The 14,152-nt window shown below is 39.3% G+C and overlaps 1 protein-coding gene across 1 annotated transcript; it reads left to right on the top strand.

Moving 5' to 3' along the window:
- The first annotated feature begins 1,290 nt into the window (after positions 1-1,290).
- Positions 1,291-12,586, top strand: RWDD1 (RWD domain containing 1). Its single transcript, XM_051792300.1, has 7 exons — positions 1,291-1,453; positions 3,097-3,162; positions 4,403-4,533; positions 5,534-5,677; positions 6,527-6,659; positions 8,321-8,383; positions 10,127-12,586. The coding sequence occupies exons 1-7, from the start codon at positions 1,381-1,383 to the stop codon at positions 10,237-10,239; spliced, it is 723 nt and encodes a 240-aa protein (XP_051648260.1). The 5' UTR covers positions 1,291-1,380; the 3' UTR covers positions 10,240-12,586.
- Positions 12,587-14,152: the final 1,566 nt, after the last annotated feature.

The raw sequence follows: 14,152 nt of genomic DNA, 5'->3' as shown, positions 1-14,152 counted from the left end.
TAATGCTTCCTGTATTGCCTTGTAATGTCCATATACACATTTTGTATGCTCCAAAGCTATATGCTAAACTATGGGATGCTATCTGTTATTAATAAATGACCCCTGGTGGTTGAGGAGGAGAAATATAATTATTTGGTATGTTTTACTAGAAAATGTAAGAGCCAGAAGTAAGTTAAATTGCAGATCTGGGTAAATATGTATGTTCCTGGAGATTTAAACTTCTAAACAAAAGCAAGCATTTTAGCAAATGTAAACAATGTATTTGTTGAATAACTGGAAACTAGGCATATTTTACATCACTTTATATCATTCATTTGAACCCGAAGCTTTTGCATAGGTAGTGGGTTGACCCTGACTGGACAACAGGTGCCTACCAAAGCTCCTCTGTCACTCCCCTCCTCAGCTGGATAGGGGAGAGGGAATATAAAGAAATTCTCATGGTTTGTGATAAGGACAGGGAGGGATCACTCACCGTTTACTGTCACAGGCAAAATACATTCCACTTGGAGAAATTATTTTATTACCAATCAACTCAGAGTAAGACAATGAGAAATAAAAATTACAGTACATTTGCCCCCTGCCTGCCTTCTTCCTGGGCTCACCTTCACTCACAAATTTTCTACCTCCTCCTCCTCCCAGCAATACAGGTGCAGGGTGAAGGAGGGTTGCGGGCAGTTCATCACATGTCTCTGCTGTTCCTTCCTCCTCAGGGGAGGGCTTCTCACATTCTTCCCCTGCTCCAGCGTGTGATACCTCCCCATGGAGAGAGTCCTCCACCAGCACCTTCCAATTTCTGGCAGAAATGGCATTCAGCTGCCTTCACGGTACCCTTCTGTGATACCTAGAGCATAGGTTTTGAATCCTCTTCAGTTTGCTGATCCCTGTCAGTTTTCAATGGAAGAAGGTCCAAGAGTGAACACCTGCCTAACAGCAGTGTGCTCTTTATAGCGACCCTGAAGCTGCGGGGAAGCAGCGCACGTGTGGAGCGGAGCATGGCAGAAGGATTCCTCCTGCACGTCAGGTACAGGCGGGCAAACACGCTCAGCCCGGAGCTGAACGCCAAGCAGCAACTGCTGGAATTTGCTGAGCAGAGGGCACCGCACCTTACGCCTCCCCTGATGATGAAGAGGATCCAGGCCGGCTCCCCGCGCCTTCACCGCCGCCTTTCGCCCGGCCCAGCGATGGCAGCAGCACCCGCCGCCCCGCCTCCCTCCCTCTCTCCCCTGCAGCCCAAAGGCATCCAGCGCCGAGCGCGAGCGCTAGGCATGCTAGGAAGGGAAGGCAGCGGGCGGGCAGGACGCAGGCGCGGGCGGGCGGGAGCGGCTGCGGGTCGGGGTCGCTGCGGGGCCGGCGGCCCATGGCCGTGGGCGGCGGGCGACGATGACGGACTACAGCGAGGAGCAGCGCAACGAGCTGGAGGCTCTGGAGTCCATCTACCCGGACTCGTTCACGGGTGAGCCGCGGCGGGGCCGCGCCGTGCCGGCGGGACGGGCGGGAGGCCGCGCCGAGGCTGCCCCGGGGCTCCCGAGCCCCCCAGCCTGGGTGGCTTTTTCGGGCTTTTTGTTTGCTTTCCCTGGGGAGGAAAAGCAAAGCACTCGATGGCTCCCGTCGCCAGGTAGGTGCCGGTGCGGTGCGCGGCACTGCCTCCGCCGCGTTTGGCACAGCTGCCCAGCGTGGGGACCCGCTCCTCTATCCCAGCCCGGGCTGCGGCGGGCGGAAGGATGCCCTTTGGAGAAACCTTTCAAAAGATGCGACCCTAGATGGCAGTTGGGGAATTGGCTCGTGTGCCGACTGGTTTTCCTTTTCGGTAATAGCTTGTCACGACCGGGTAGCACGGGGTGTTTTGGGGCACGTAAAGATGCTGTTTTCTCCGTAAATGTCCTCAGCCAGTACTTGCCTTATCCTGTTGCTGTCTTGTGGTGGAAAAAAGGAAAGCTTTAGTTCCTTGGTGGAGTATGTTGTATTACTGAAACTTTTGTAGGGTGGATACGTTGGTTCATCAGTTTTCCAGGACTTCCAAGTTACCATCAAACAATTAAGAGTATCTACCATGTTAGCTATTCCAACATGGTTTATGTTGCTCAGTATCCAAAGAATTTTAACAGTGGACATTTAACAGGGCATTTTCAGTTCCCTTCCTGCACAGTATCTACTCTGCCCGAAGTCCCACAGTATCTTATTTGAAAGCAACTTCATCACACAGCTGTTTGTCCATTGCTTCAATCTGAAAATCTTTTTGGTTCTTCAGTTTTACGTTAAAGATTAGTTAAAGATATGTAAATTGATCTATGCTTACTCCACAGTTATTGTTCATTCATGTAATGCTTCTATACCCAAGAGAAGAAGAGGAAATAAAGATAGTAGTAGTACATTAGCAATTAAGCAAAATTCACATAATACTTTGAGAGAATGTATACTAGTTTGGGCATAGGTTGTAACAGTGATACAGAGCAATCCTTATGTGAGGATATGATGTGCAACCCACAATTGTGCAATGAGGTTTTCAGCCTCACACAGATCATAGCGCTTGCATTCTGTGCGTCTCCACAGGAGCCGCTTTTTGTCTGTCTTCTAGCTGCCTAATTTACACATTCTAGTACATTACTGGGGTAGTACAGTCTTGAAGGAAAACCCTTCTTTTTTTTGTTTTAAAAAATGTTTCTTACATTAAGCTGTCCTAAAAATAGTCCAGGGTCAAGAGTACACTGGGTGCTCATCACATATATCTGGCGCAGTAAAGCAAATTAGCTTTGGGAGCTTTCTGAACACATTCCAGGCACTAACGGAAGTCATTTGATGGTAGGTAGATTTGTACTTTCTGGAAAAGTGAAACTGCCAGAAGAGAAAGTTTTCCAAAGGAGAAATTTCTTGATATTTTTGGTGTTATATGCGCTCATTCAAAGAGTACTCCAGGCATCACATCATATGGAAAGTAGCTGTTAATGGAAAAGTATTTATTAATAAGGTAAAAAGGCCCTTAACACTGTATCAAGAGCTTCCTTTCTTCATCAGTCCTTAACAAGTTTTAGTGATGTGAAGAAGTGGTTGTCTGATTTAAGGACTCTCTCACTGACTTTTTTTTTTTCCTTTGAACAGTATTGTCAGAAAAGCCAACAACTTTCACGATCACTGTGACATCTGAAGCTGGAGAAAATGATGAAAGTAAGTTGGTCATGTCTTAAACATTTATAGGAGTTTCTTTGTAGGCCTAATTCTATCACCAAAAACTATGTGTATCTCCATTTAAGTCCTCTTAAGGGCCTGATGCAGCAAACACTCCTCAGCAAATGAAGTTCAGGGATTTTGGTGGTCCTTGTTTAGTTTACAGAAATGTGACTGCTAAGTCTGCTTTCTGCTGAATCTCAAAGGCTTTGTAGCGTATCTTCAAAAAGTATGGGTTATCATCATCCTTGTAGCAGCCATGTGAGGGGATTTTTTTCCTAGCAAGTCTATGTATGCCAGCCACAAGGGAAAGTTGAGTTTGTGGGCTTTGAATGTGCAACCCTTAAGGAACAGTTCCAGAGCAGAGGGCTGTGGGTCCCAAGTCACTGTGTATTTGTTGGGTGTCCACAATTGCATGGGCATGATGTAAGCAAGCCTTGCTCCAAGCAAGTTTGGAAACTGCTATTCTGGGTTACTGTAACAGAAGGAATAAACTGGTGCTGTCTTATTAAGTTTTAAAGGAGTAAGTCCTGCTTGGAGCAGGTGTCTGTGTTGAAGAGACTGCTGGGCTGCCAAGAACTGTGAGTCTGGAACTAAAGGAAGGCTTCTCCTTGGTATTCTGGGAGGATGTGTAAAAGGACCTTGGTTTTCTTCTACTTGTTTCCATGTTATCCTGGCTCTGGGCAGCTTCAGCTTGAATGTGTTTTCCTTAGGTGGTTCTTTGCTTAATACCTCCTACTGGACATAGTGTTTTTGTCATAAGATTTATAGGAACTTTGGAACCCAACACAGAGATTGATACTCCAACCAGGCACACAGAATTTAAAGTACTAATATGTTGAGACTCTCTTTAGGTCTATTGTTAGGACTCTTCACCATTTTCCAGCTTTAAGTAGAATATGAGGGAGAAGAGATTAGTGCTCTGGTATATGCCATACCACAGAAGGTTTTCCAGTCTTCCTAAAGACCTTTCAGACATGAAAGGTCCTAAAGACCTTTCAGACATGAATAGGTTATAATAGTTTGTGCAAGTGTAAACTTTTTCATAATCTTAATTTCTCAGAACTTGTGGTTTATGTTTCAATCTGTTCATATTATTTTAACATCTGTGTAAGAAGACTGCTTTTAAGGCAAGAATATTTTATATTTTATAATCTTTAGACTGTCGATACAATAGAAAAATATACAATAAATTTATATAGAGTTACCACCATAACAATGTATGTTTTTTATCTTGTAGCTGTCCAGACAACCCTTAAATTTACCTATAGAGAAAAATACCCTGATGAAACTCCACTTTATGAAATTGTCTCACAGGAGAATCTTGATGATAATGATGTCACAGACATTATAAAACTGCTAGAGCAGCAGGTAAGGAAAATGGAATATCTTGATACAGCTTGATATCACTTCGCACTTTAGCCAGAACTTCTCTCTCAAATCAGTTGTTTTCTGAGGTATGTGCTACTGATCTGAAGCCTATTCCATACTATAGGGACTGACTGTGATGTTTGAGTTTGGTAAATGACAGTATTGAGGTAAACTGTGGTAATGAGGTAAAATATAGGGCTAATTCAGTGTGTATGATAATGAAATGGAAGTGCACTAGAGCCTCCCCTCATTTGCAGTTCTATCTTAAGGTGAATTTGTTTAACTGTACATGTAGTATTTACGAAAATAAACCATTTCAGTTTTATTTGGAAATATTGAAAAATGCCACATTGATGCTTGATTCTCTTTAATAATGTAACTGTTTGGGTGGTGGGGGTGGATCTCTTCAGCCTTTGGGACCAGTGAGAGTGCATCATGAAGGAATGAGAAGGAAACCCTTCTTTGGTTTCAGGAACTCCTGACAAGTCCTCCTTGCCCTAAAATTGACATAATACGTTCAGTAGGCTTTCTTTCATTTCACTTTACTTCGTATAACCTTCCATCAACTGATGTTTTTTGGTTTTCCTGGGAAACTGTCTCACTTCAAAGGAGCATGTAATAGGATTAAGGAATAAACCTACAGGAGAGGTTCTGAGTGACTCTCATCTCTTATGACTTATAATACTCAAATTTTAGAGTTGTATTTCTACTACATATTTTATTTTGTTCATGAAAAAGCTTTCCACATGTCTATAATGTGTTGACAACCTGAACAAAGGTGTTCAGCTTTGTGTTTTGCTGCACACCCATGTGGGGATTACTAACTGAATTAAATGGCCAATTGATTTGGATTTTACAGCAAGCTTTTGAGACTGGTGCAGAATGCATCAGCTGCTCTGTCTGCATTTGCACAGCATCCTGCTTTCTAAATGCACTTAACGCATTCATCTGCTGAAGGTTCGGGGTTCTTCTGTTTGAAGTTGCCTTCTTTGTGTTGTAGGCAGAAGAAAATTTAGGAATGGTAATGATCTTCACTCTAGTCTCAGCAGTACAGGAGAAATTAAATGAAATAGTGGATCAAATAAAAACACGAAGAGAAGAGGAGAAGAAACAGAAAGAAAGAGAAGCAGAAGAAGAAGAGAAAGTATGTAAAATAATGTTTTCAAATAAAAAGACTCCCTACTTTCTTAGAATGTGTGGGTTTGAAGCAGGAGCAGTGTGGTAGCATTACTTCCTAAGGAAGTGGTAGAGATTTTTCCCAAATGAAGTCAAAGTTGCTGTAAACAGGTTTTTGCCTGAAGAAGTAAGAGGGGATGGGAGGCAAGAAAGGCCAGAATATGTCATGCTGCGCACCGACTCTATGGTTTGAGGAGGGCTCTCTTCCTTGGTAAACTGAGTGGATAGGGTGGAAGCAGTGGGACCAGTCTTCAACACTAGTTTGTCCTCCTTGTACGTGTCCATTCAATAAACCACTGTATAATTGTTTTTCCATTCATTGTAAGTCCAACTAATGAGTCTTCACTTACTTCCTGAGAAATAGCTAGAGGGTGATGGGACTTGGAAGGTTTAGTATTTCTGAAAATGGCTGAGAAACAATGATCCTTTTTTTCTGTTTCAACAACATAAAAGAGTTAGTGTATTTTAGTGGTAAATATTTAAGTGTAGATTGCACTTAAGGGTTGATAAGAAGTGCTGCCTACTTATCGATAACTTGTATTAGTGATGCATTTTGAACTATTGCACTCTAAGGTCCAAAAGTAGTATGCAGGGTTTTTCCATGAGAGTTTCCACCTCAGTATAGTTCTCTGAAGGGAGTCTCATGACAGAAAAAAAGTGTGGTTTTTGTCTGTTCTCAGAGTTAGGATTAATTTCTCAGAATATTTGACAGTAAGCAATGCTTTTGGAATGTTGAAGTTTAAATAAATAAGAGAATGCTCATCTTCACCTATAGCTTTGCAAGTTGTGTTTGCAGCCTTGTTTTCTGTTCTTTCAGCAACGTTTTCATGGCACTCCTGTTACCATTGAGAATTTCCTGAATTGGAAAGCCAAGTTCGATGCAGAACTCCTAGAAATAAAAAGGAAAAAGATGAAAGAAGAAGAACAAGCAGGCAAAAATAAATTAAGTGGTATGTTTTAATTCTGGTTATGAAATTTCTGCAATGTTACCAGACTATAATGATAAGTCTAAAAGTAATTTTTGCTATGAAAGATGATGGTAATAAATAAACTCTTAATGCAGTATCTGATTATTGCCCTCCATGTCGCATGAAGTCTTTCTGAGTGCTGATTTTGAGCTAAATAGAAAGCTGATAGATACAAGATTTCTGTTGAAATCATTAAGATTTCCAAACTATGTGTTTAAGCCAGTATACCACTTGGAGCTGCTGCTATCAGACAGAAATAGTTGGGGTTTGTTAAGCAACAGGACAAATCTACATCAACAGTTTATTGATTTGGCCTTTATTACACTGGATTGTACAGTGACTTCAGATTATCTAAGCACATCTAGGAGTTTGGGATGCTGTTGCTGGACTGAAGGAACGCAGTGGCTGCTGCATATGACAAACTTACAATGACTAGTGAGAATGGCTCTGATACTTTGGGGAAGAGCTTGTCCTGGCAGTGGTTTGGGGCTCTTTGTTTTGCAGATCGCAGTTTGTTCAGTAGAAAGCAAACTGTATCCAGTGAGAAAAATGTGGAGGAAATTATTTTTCTTATGAGAACCTCTAGGCAAGAATTAGATCTTGGGCATCCTCCTCTACAGTCTACATGGCTTAGCTTTGAACTGGTGATGTTGGATCTGCTTTCTAACCCGATTACCTGAGAAAGCATGACCTATGTGATTGTGCTGTATCACTGTTCTGTTTTCTCCTCATTTCTGGAGGCTTTGGAAACTTTTGGCTAGTTTTGATGAAATTTGACAAAGATGGAAATGTTAATGGTAGTAAGTTTCATAAAAAGCTGTGCAGGGCAGGGGACATTCTGACAGGAATGCATTTGGGAATCTGCGAAGATGAGATAACAGAAATGAGGCTTCTAGTTTTTCTGTTCTTAAAAGTATTGTTAGTAAGTTTTTTCTGTTTTCCTCTATACAAATGTAGTTTGTAAAAGCTCCCCTTTACAAAACCAAAACAAGGCTTATTCTTGGATGCCAGTAGTGTAACCCCAGTATTACCAACCAGTCTTGTTTGTAGAAGCTTGCATAAGCAATGCAAATGTACATGGAAGATGGGTGATTTACATGGAAAGAGTCCAGAGCTTTCCATGTAAATCATGGAAGGGATTTGGAGGAAGGATTTGCTTTCCTTCACAGATGTGTGTTTGTGTTGGAGCTGGTGATTTGTGTGTAGATGCAAGTTCCTTTTCAAGTGGGAGGATATATGGAAACAGATGGAGGAGTCAGTTAATTTCTTTTCCAGTTCCCACAGAGAATTTCTTGTGGAATGCAAGATGACGACTATAGCAATAAGGACTGAACACAGGCTGTGGGGCAGTGTGGTGTAAATTTTTTCTGCCCCCCCCATTATTAAAGCCTTAATAACATTAAAGTGACTTTAAGAAACACTGACCCATTTCACATGTAAGAGGAGGAAGCTTGTTGGCATGGATGAATCCTGGATGAATAGTCATAAAACCACAATGGGGAGCTTAGAGAAACAAGCAGTTAAAAAAAAGTCTCCTAGAATGAGTTAATATGAAAAGACTGAAATACATGTGGTAACTATTGTTGCCTTAGGTTGTTTCAGAATTCTACTTGCTTATATATTATTTTTTATTTTATTTCTAGGTAAACAGCTGTTTGAAATGGATCACAACCTTGACACTTCTGACATCCAGTTCTTGGAGGATGGTAAATTTCTGTTTGTTTCCACAACTGAAAGACAATGGCTTAATGTAGATCAAAATTTCTAAGCAAAATCTGTGTTATATTTCTGACTTAACATCTTTCCTCAGTATCACTTTTACATTGGAAGAACTTTCTGAGAAGTACTGTTTTTCAAAGTGAAGTGATTTTAAGTCTTTATAAACACAAAGGAAATCTTTTCAGAATTATAAAGCATATTCATTTGTAGCTTTGAGCTTGAGTTGATCTTATTTCCATTGCTTCTATTCAAATGATTGGACTGGAAGCAAAACAAACAAAAAAAAGAAACCCAACCAAACCCTACTTTTAGGTTTGTTTTTTTTTCCTAATAGCCAGCCTTCTTACCCCTGATTTAAAGCACAGATCTTGAAGTTCTGTCTCCTCTCTGAACCTCAACACCAATAGTAAATATCTTACAGGTCAAAATAAATGCTTTTTGCCTCTGTGCAATCCAGTTCTTCATGGCTTCTGCACATTTGCCTGTTATCTTGCCTAAAATATCGACCTAGTGCCAATTGAAAGTTTTGTAGGACTGTGCCAAAAAAATTTTAAACTTGGAAAATCTGTTGGAAGTAAAGCAAATAAATCCACTCATAGTCACATACCTATTTAACTTGCTGTACCACCTTTTAGTGTCCTAGTTTGAAATACATGATTTTTGAGTTAAGGCAATTCTTTCGTGCAGCCACATTGTGTACTGGTAAAACACAGTCAGAAGAGAATCAAATATCTTCTCTGCAAGTAACAGTTAAACAAACTATTTATGAATGTCAGCGAGCATAAACTTGAAATGGCAGTAACGAGGGAGTTTAGTTTCTTTTAGAAGGAATAATTTAACCTTGTCTTCCTCCAAAATGCGTAAAATGAAGATGGTTTGTTGATGGCACATTTGGCTGCCTCAAGGGAGGACCAGACCTCTGGGCTCTGTGCCCAAATGATTTGCGGTTAATGTATTAACTTTTAATCCTGTTGCTATTGGTGATTAAAAACTCCCGGTTTTATTGCTGTTTGCATTCTGTCGTAAATGCAAGAGGTTACTAACTGTATTGTAACATTATAACAGTGTTTAATGCTAATTTTCAGAGCATAATGGCATTATCTTTAGATAGAAATGGTTATAAAGGCTCTTTCAAATCCAGTGAAATAATAGAAACTTATTTGGTGACCAGAAGATGTCACTGTTGGTGCATGCAAATAAAATAGCAGCAGTCCTCAAGTTTTATCTGCAGATCAGCAGCACCTCTTTCAGAAGACAATGTGAAACTATGCAAAGCTTCATCTTGCTTGTCAAATTTAAATCTGAAGGCAAATATATGTATGTAGGCATATGGTGTGTAAGGAATATTTTATAAACCCAACGTGTTTATGTGATTATGATAGTTGTAACTATTCCAGCTGTGAGGTCCTGAGCTCCTACTCTGGCAGTGCTGGGGAGAAAGGATCTCTGCTTCTGGCAACTATAAATTTTAATTTCATTCTCCCAATGAATTCTGAGGTCCTGTGTTACGTTTCTTTTGAATGCGTTTTGTTATGAGGGGGAAAATAGCAACACTTTAGCTGTAAAAAGATAAAATGTCATGTTTACTTTTCGGTATCTATTTGATATATAAAAAGTAAGTTAGCAGCTACCTACGTTGAAGAATTAATATGAAAAAGTCTTGTGCATTTTGTTGTTCAGTTACTGTTTCCTAGTTGCATGAAAATAAATTATTTTTCTGTTCTTTACAGCTGGAAACAATGTGGAGGTTGATGAATCTTTATTCCAAGAGATGGATGATTTAGAGTTGGAGGATGAAGAGGATGACCCTGACTACAACCCTGTTAATTTAGATAGTGATTAGACTTATTTGAACTGATTCTGTCATCAGTATGGACATATGTGAGGAAAGAGGGGCAGGCAGGAAAGCCACAGCATCTGTGGTTTTTGTAATGCGTATTAGTTTTCTTTCTTCTTTTTTTTTTAATTATTTTTCCAAAGAAAAAAACAAAAATATTTTAAATCCAGGGGAATGGTCTTCTGATGGCTTTCACTATAAATAAATTTACTTTAATATTTCAAATGGAAAATTTGAGAAATATTGATGTGTCTGGAAATGCGTGTCTACTTTCTCTTATTTTTTTTTCTTCCCACTTCTGTAATTGTCCTTTGAAGAGATGTGGCAACAAAGCAAGATGGAAAGATGTTACAGCAAGCACGAAACACACCTGCGTCTAAAGGCTGAGCAGCTGTTCTGCTGTCTTCCACCTGGAATATACATGGGCAGCTTCAGTGAATAAAAGGGATCACATACTATGCAGTTATTTATTTTTTGGTTTTTTTCCCTCCTGTGAAGTTTTTTAATACTTCAGGTCAGTTCTGATGCCCCAACCTATCACTTGTAGATAGACAGCACTAGTCACCTTTGTTGTATAGCCTTATTAAACTTTAATGGAAACCATTTCCATACAATTAGAGTAAATTTTTTTGCCATCATCATGAATAATATTTTCAAAATGACTAGTTCAAGTCAGTAGGCAAAAAATCAGAATGTGATCAAGTCCTCTTAAAGTTTGGTTGATTTGTTCAGAGAGGGTTTGGATTTTTTTTTTGAATGAGTGCATCAGTGAACTTCCATGAAAAGTGAAAACCCACCCTAGAAAAATTAGTTTGCTTTTAGCAACAGACTGTGTCAAAACAGTATCAGTGAGTGCAGATTACACTTATAGAGTGCTTTTAGGCTTGAATGTAATGGGTGTAGTTTTAGAAGCATCTTGTTGGCAGCCTCTGAAGTTTAGGACAGCACGCAGTAGAAGCTACACATCAACTTGGGGATGTTACCCATCCTGCAGAGTTGCTTCTGGAGCTAACAGATGTTAGACTCCTCCCTTATCATCTTCAAAAAACTCCAAGCACTGCAAGAACTGTGGTGTTTAAACATGGTATGTTTGAAACTGCATTACTAGAAGGATGATGGTATGGGTGAAGGTTTCAAAAGAGAGCTCTCCAAATAGAGATACAGGCACCTCAATGATTAAACACTATGTGCTGAATTTTAAATACTGTTAGTAGACTGCCTTAACTGTGCCAGCTTCAGTCTTTGAAGAGGGTTGCACTAAAATACCACATTGCTTAGAGGAATAATAAATGTATGAATTTTAATATTTGAAAATTCCATATTCAAAATGACAAATTTAGTTCCAGAAATAATTTAATGGGGTGTAAGATTCTCTGCTCATATCGCTTGAGAATATCTGTTTAGGATGATCTCCTTTAACATGTTTCAGTAGAGGTTTTTTTGGTTTCTTTTTGTATTCAAGATGAATTTCTAGTAGATAGAAATAAATGTTCGAGTACCCTGTAAATACTTTTATAAATTAACCATGTGCCTTTGTTCCTAGTCTTCTCCTTGATCTTTTTAATTTTGGCGACTAAGAACTCTAGATAAGCATCTAGGTTTCAATGATAATGTTTTATGTTTCAAAGCAATAAGCAGGATCTCTGTTCCAGCAGAGTTACCAAATACATTAAAAATTGTGAGCTAATGTGATATTAAATCTGACTTTTCCAAAGATATGGTTGGATTGAAAACTTGATAGTTACTACATCCAGCTTCCTGTGTAATTACTAGGATACTTTAAAATGCTCTTCAGTATTGAACCTAATTTACTTCTGGTATGTCTCAATTGAGCTGCATAAAAAACCTATTTAATTCCTAAGGCTGCTTTCCATTTTCAGCTCTGTATGTTTATAACTGGCATTTTTTTCATAAAAGGAGAAAATTAGTTCTCTTTAAATTTGGACCTAATCCAAGAATGCTGTAGTCTGTGCAAAATGTGGCAATCAGAAAATTTTCCAAGTGCGTCACTGAAAAGAATAATCTACATATGAAAGAAAGTTTCTCATTAATGATATTTGTAGATTAGTGAAATTTTCTAGTCTGTTTTCACACTAACATATTTATTGGTTTTCATGCAGAGGATGTAGAGCTTAAAAAATGTTAAAATTATATAGAACAAAACATGAAAATATGTTTTCACTGTTGTATTTCAAAGCAGAGGAAATAATAAGGGTTGAAGTGACAAACAAATTGCATAAAGTCTGTTCCTCCAGGTCTTTGGAACAAGTTTCAGTGACTCAATCTGAACTGCAGATTTGTTTAGCTTTGTTAGCAATTAACATCTGTGAAATAAAAGGGAATTTGACTGAGAGTAAGCTTGTCTATGTGTGTGTGTCTTAGTTTCCTGAAGTGGACTGAGATAAGGGTTTTTTGGCAGCAAAAGTTCAGGTGGGATATTTAAATTTGCTTACACACTTGGGATTAGATTGAAGTATTTTTACTAATTTAATAAAATCCCATTGATAAACTTTGACAGAATTACAGTAATTCAAAATCATGGCACTGTCAACCCTTCTTGTATCTTGCTCTGAACTGCCCAATTCCAAAGCATACACTGTGATGCACGTAGGGAGCTAATATTGAGATGCAACACTAAACTATGACCAGAGCTAATATAGTTGTGAAGATGCTGAATGTCTTGAATAGTTGGTGCCTGAGCTCTATTAAAATTCAGAGGATGGTACCTACCACATCAAGATGCTGTAGGAGTACAATCTTGAGCTACAATATCTAGCTGCAGAGCCTAGGATTTTGCATCCAAATTATGGTTGCATTATTGGTATCTCTTTTTCACTTTCCTTCCTTCCATCTGATTGAAAAGATCACTGATTCTCTTGTTGGAAGTTCTAAGTCAGAGGTCAGGGGATGCAGTGGTTACATAAGTCACATAAAGGTGTTTGGGGGTTTGGTATTTTTGGTTGGTTGGTTTTGGTTTTGTTTGTTTCATTCTGCTTTTTTGGTGTTTTTGTTTTGTTTTGTGGGGTTTTTTGGAGGGGGTGGAGTGGGTTTGTTTGTAACTTATTTTCTTTGTATCAGGAATATAAAGTTCCAGGAGGAACTTCTTGTAGGCTAATTACATGAGGTCACCTTTGCTTAGTGGAAACAGTTAACTGTGCCTTGCATCAAGTAATTGTGTACAGGTAAAAGCAGGAAAAAAGTACCAGAAGGCTAAAATAGGTGGACTGAAAGTGAGAAGAAAAAGCTGGTCCCTTCAGACTCATGAAAGAAGCAAACAAGCAATTTTGTGAACTGCGAGGTTATTTTACATTTCTAAATAATTCATGGAAAGGCCAAGGTTAGATGCTCTTTGTCAAATCAAAATGATTATTTGGAGTAGTTTGGGGATCTTTTTAAATAGAAGCTGCAACCTGCTGTGGCTGGTTGTTAGGGCATTGATTTATTAGCAATCAAAAGAAGTCACCATAGCTTGAACATGTAGACATCGTAGCAGGAAGCAGGGGTCAGGGTTCAAAACTTGTCTTCCCCACCAGGAAAGTACAGTTGATGTCTGAAAAAAAAGTTGAAACAAAATGTTCCCTCCTCAGATCGCATCCTGTGCCCTTCTGGCTGAGGCTGTGCTTAAACAGATGGAAGGCTGTTGGAGGGGGAAAAATGCTAGAGATGTATCAGAGATTTAACAGGTGCATATATGGGGAGAAGAGAAACTACAGCTCTAGTTTGTGAGTGGTTTCAATGAATAGAGCTGAGGAATACTCAGGACTCCCCTTTGTAACTAACGTGTAAGTCATTACTGTCTACAATGGTGAATATATCCTAGATCAAATGTATGTGATGAGTAGAGTTGTTGAATTTGCAAATAGTTTTGAATTGTTGATAGGAAAAAATATTGAGATATGTCTACATATCTCCTCAGGGA

The sequence above is a fragment of the Manacus candei genome, unplaced genomic scaffold (assembly GCF_025592945.1).
Source record: "Manacus candei isolate 608988 ecotype Guabito, Panama unplaced genomic scaffold, ASM2559294v1 h1tg000034l, whole genome shotgun sequence".
Classification (NCBI taxonomy): domain Eukaryota; kingdom Metazoa; phylum Chordata; class Aves; order Passeriformes; family Pipridae; genus Manacus; species Manacus candei.
The sequence above is the reverse complement of the archived record's forward strand: the minus strand, read 5'-3'. Positions and strand labels throughout refer to the sequence as shown.

Coding starts and splice junctions, on each gene's coding strand:
- RWDD1 (XM_051792300.1), top strand. CDS start 1,381: ATGACGGACTACAGCGAGGAGCAGCGCAACGAGCTGGAGGCTCTGGAG. Junction 5,678..6,526: donor AAGCAGAAGAAGAAGAGAAA/GTATGTAAAATA, acceptor CTGTTCTTTCAG/CAACGTTTTCATGGCACTCC. Junction 6,660..8,320: donor AGGCAAAAATAAATTAAGTG/GTATGTTTTAAT, acceptor TTTTATTTCTAG/GTAAACAGCTGTTTGAAATG.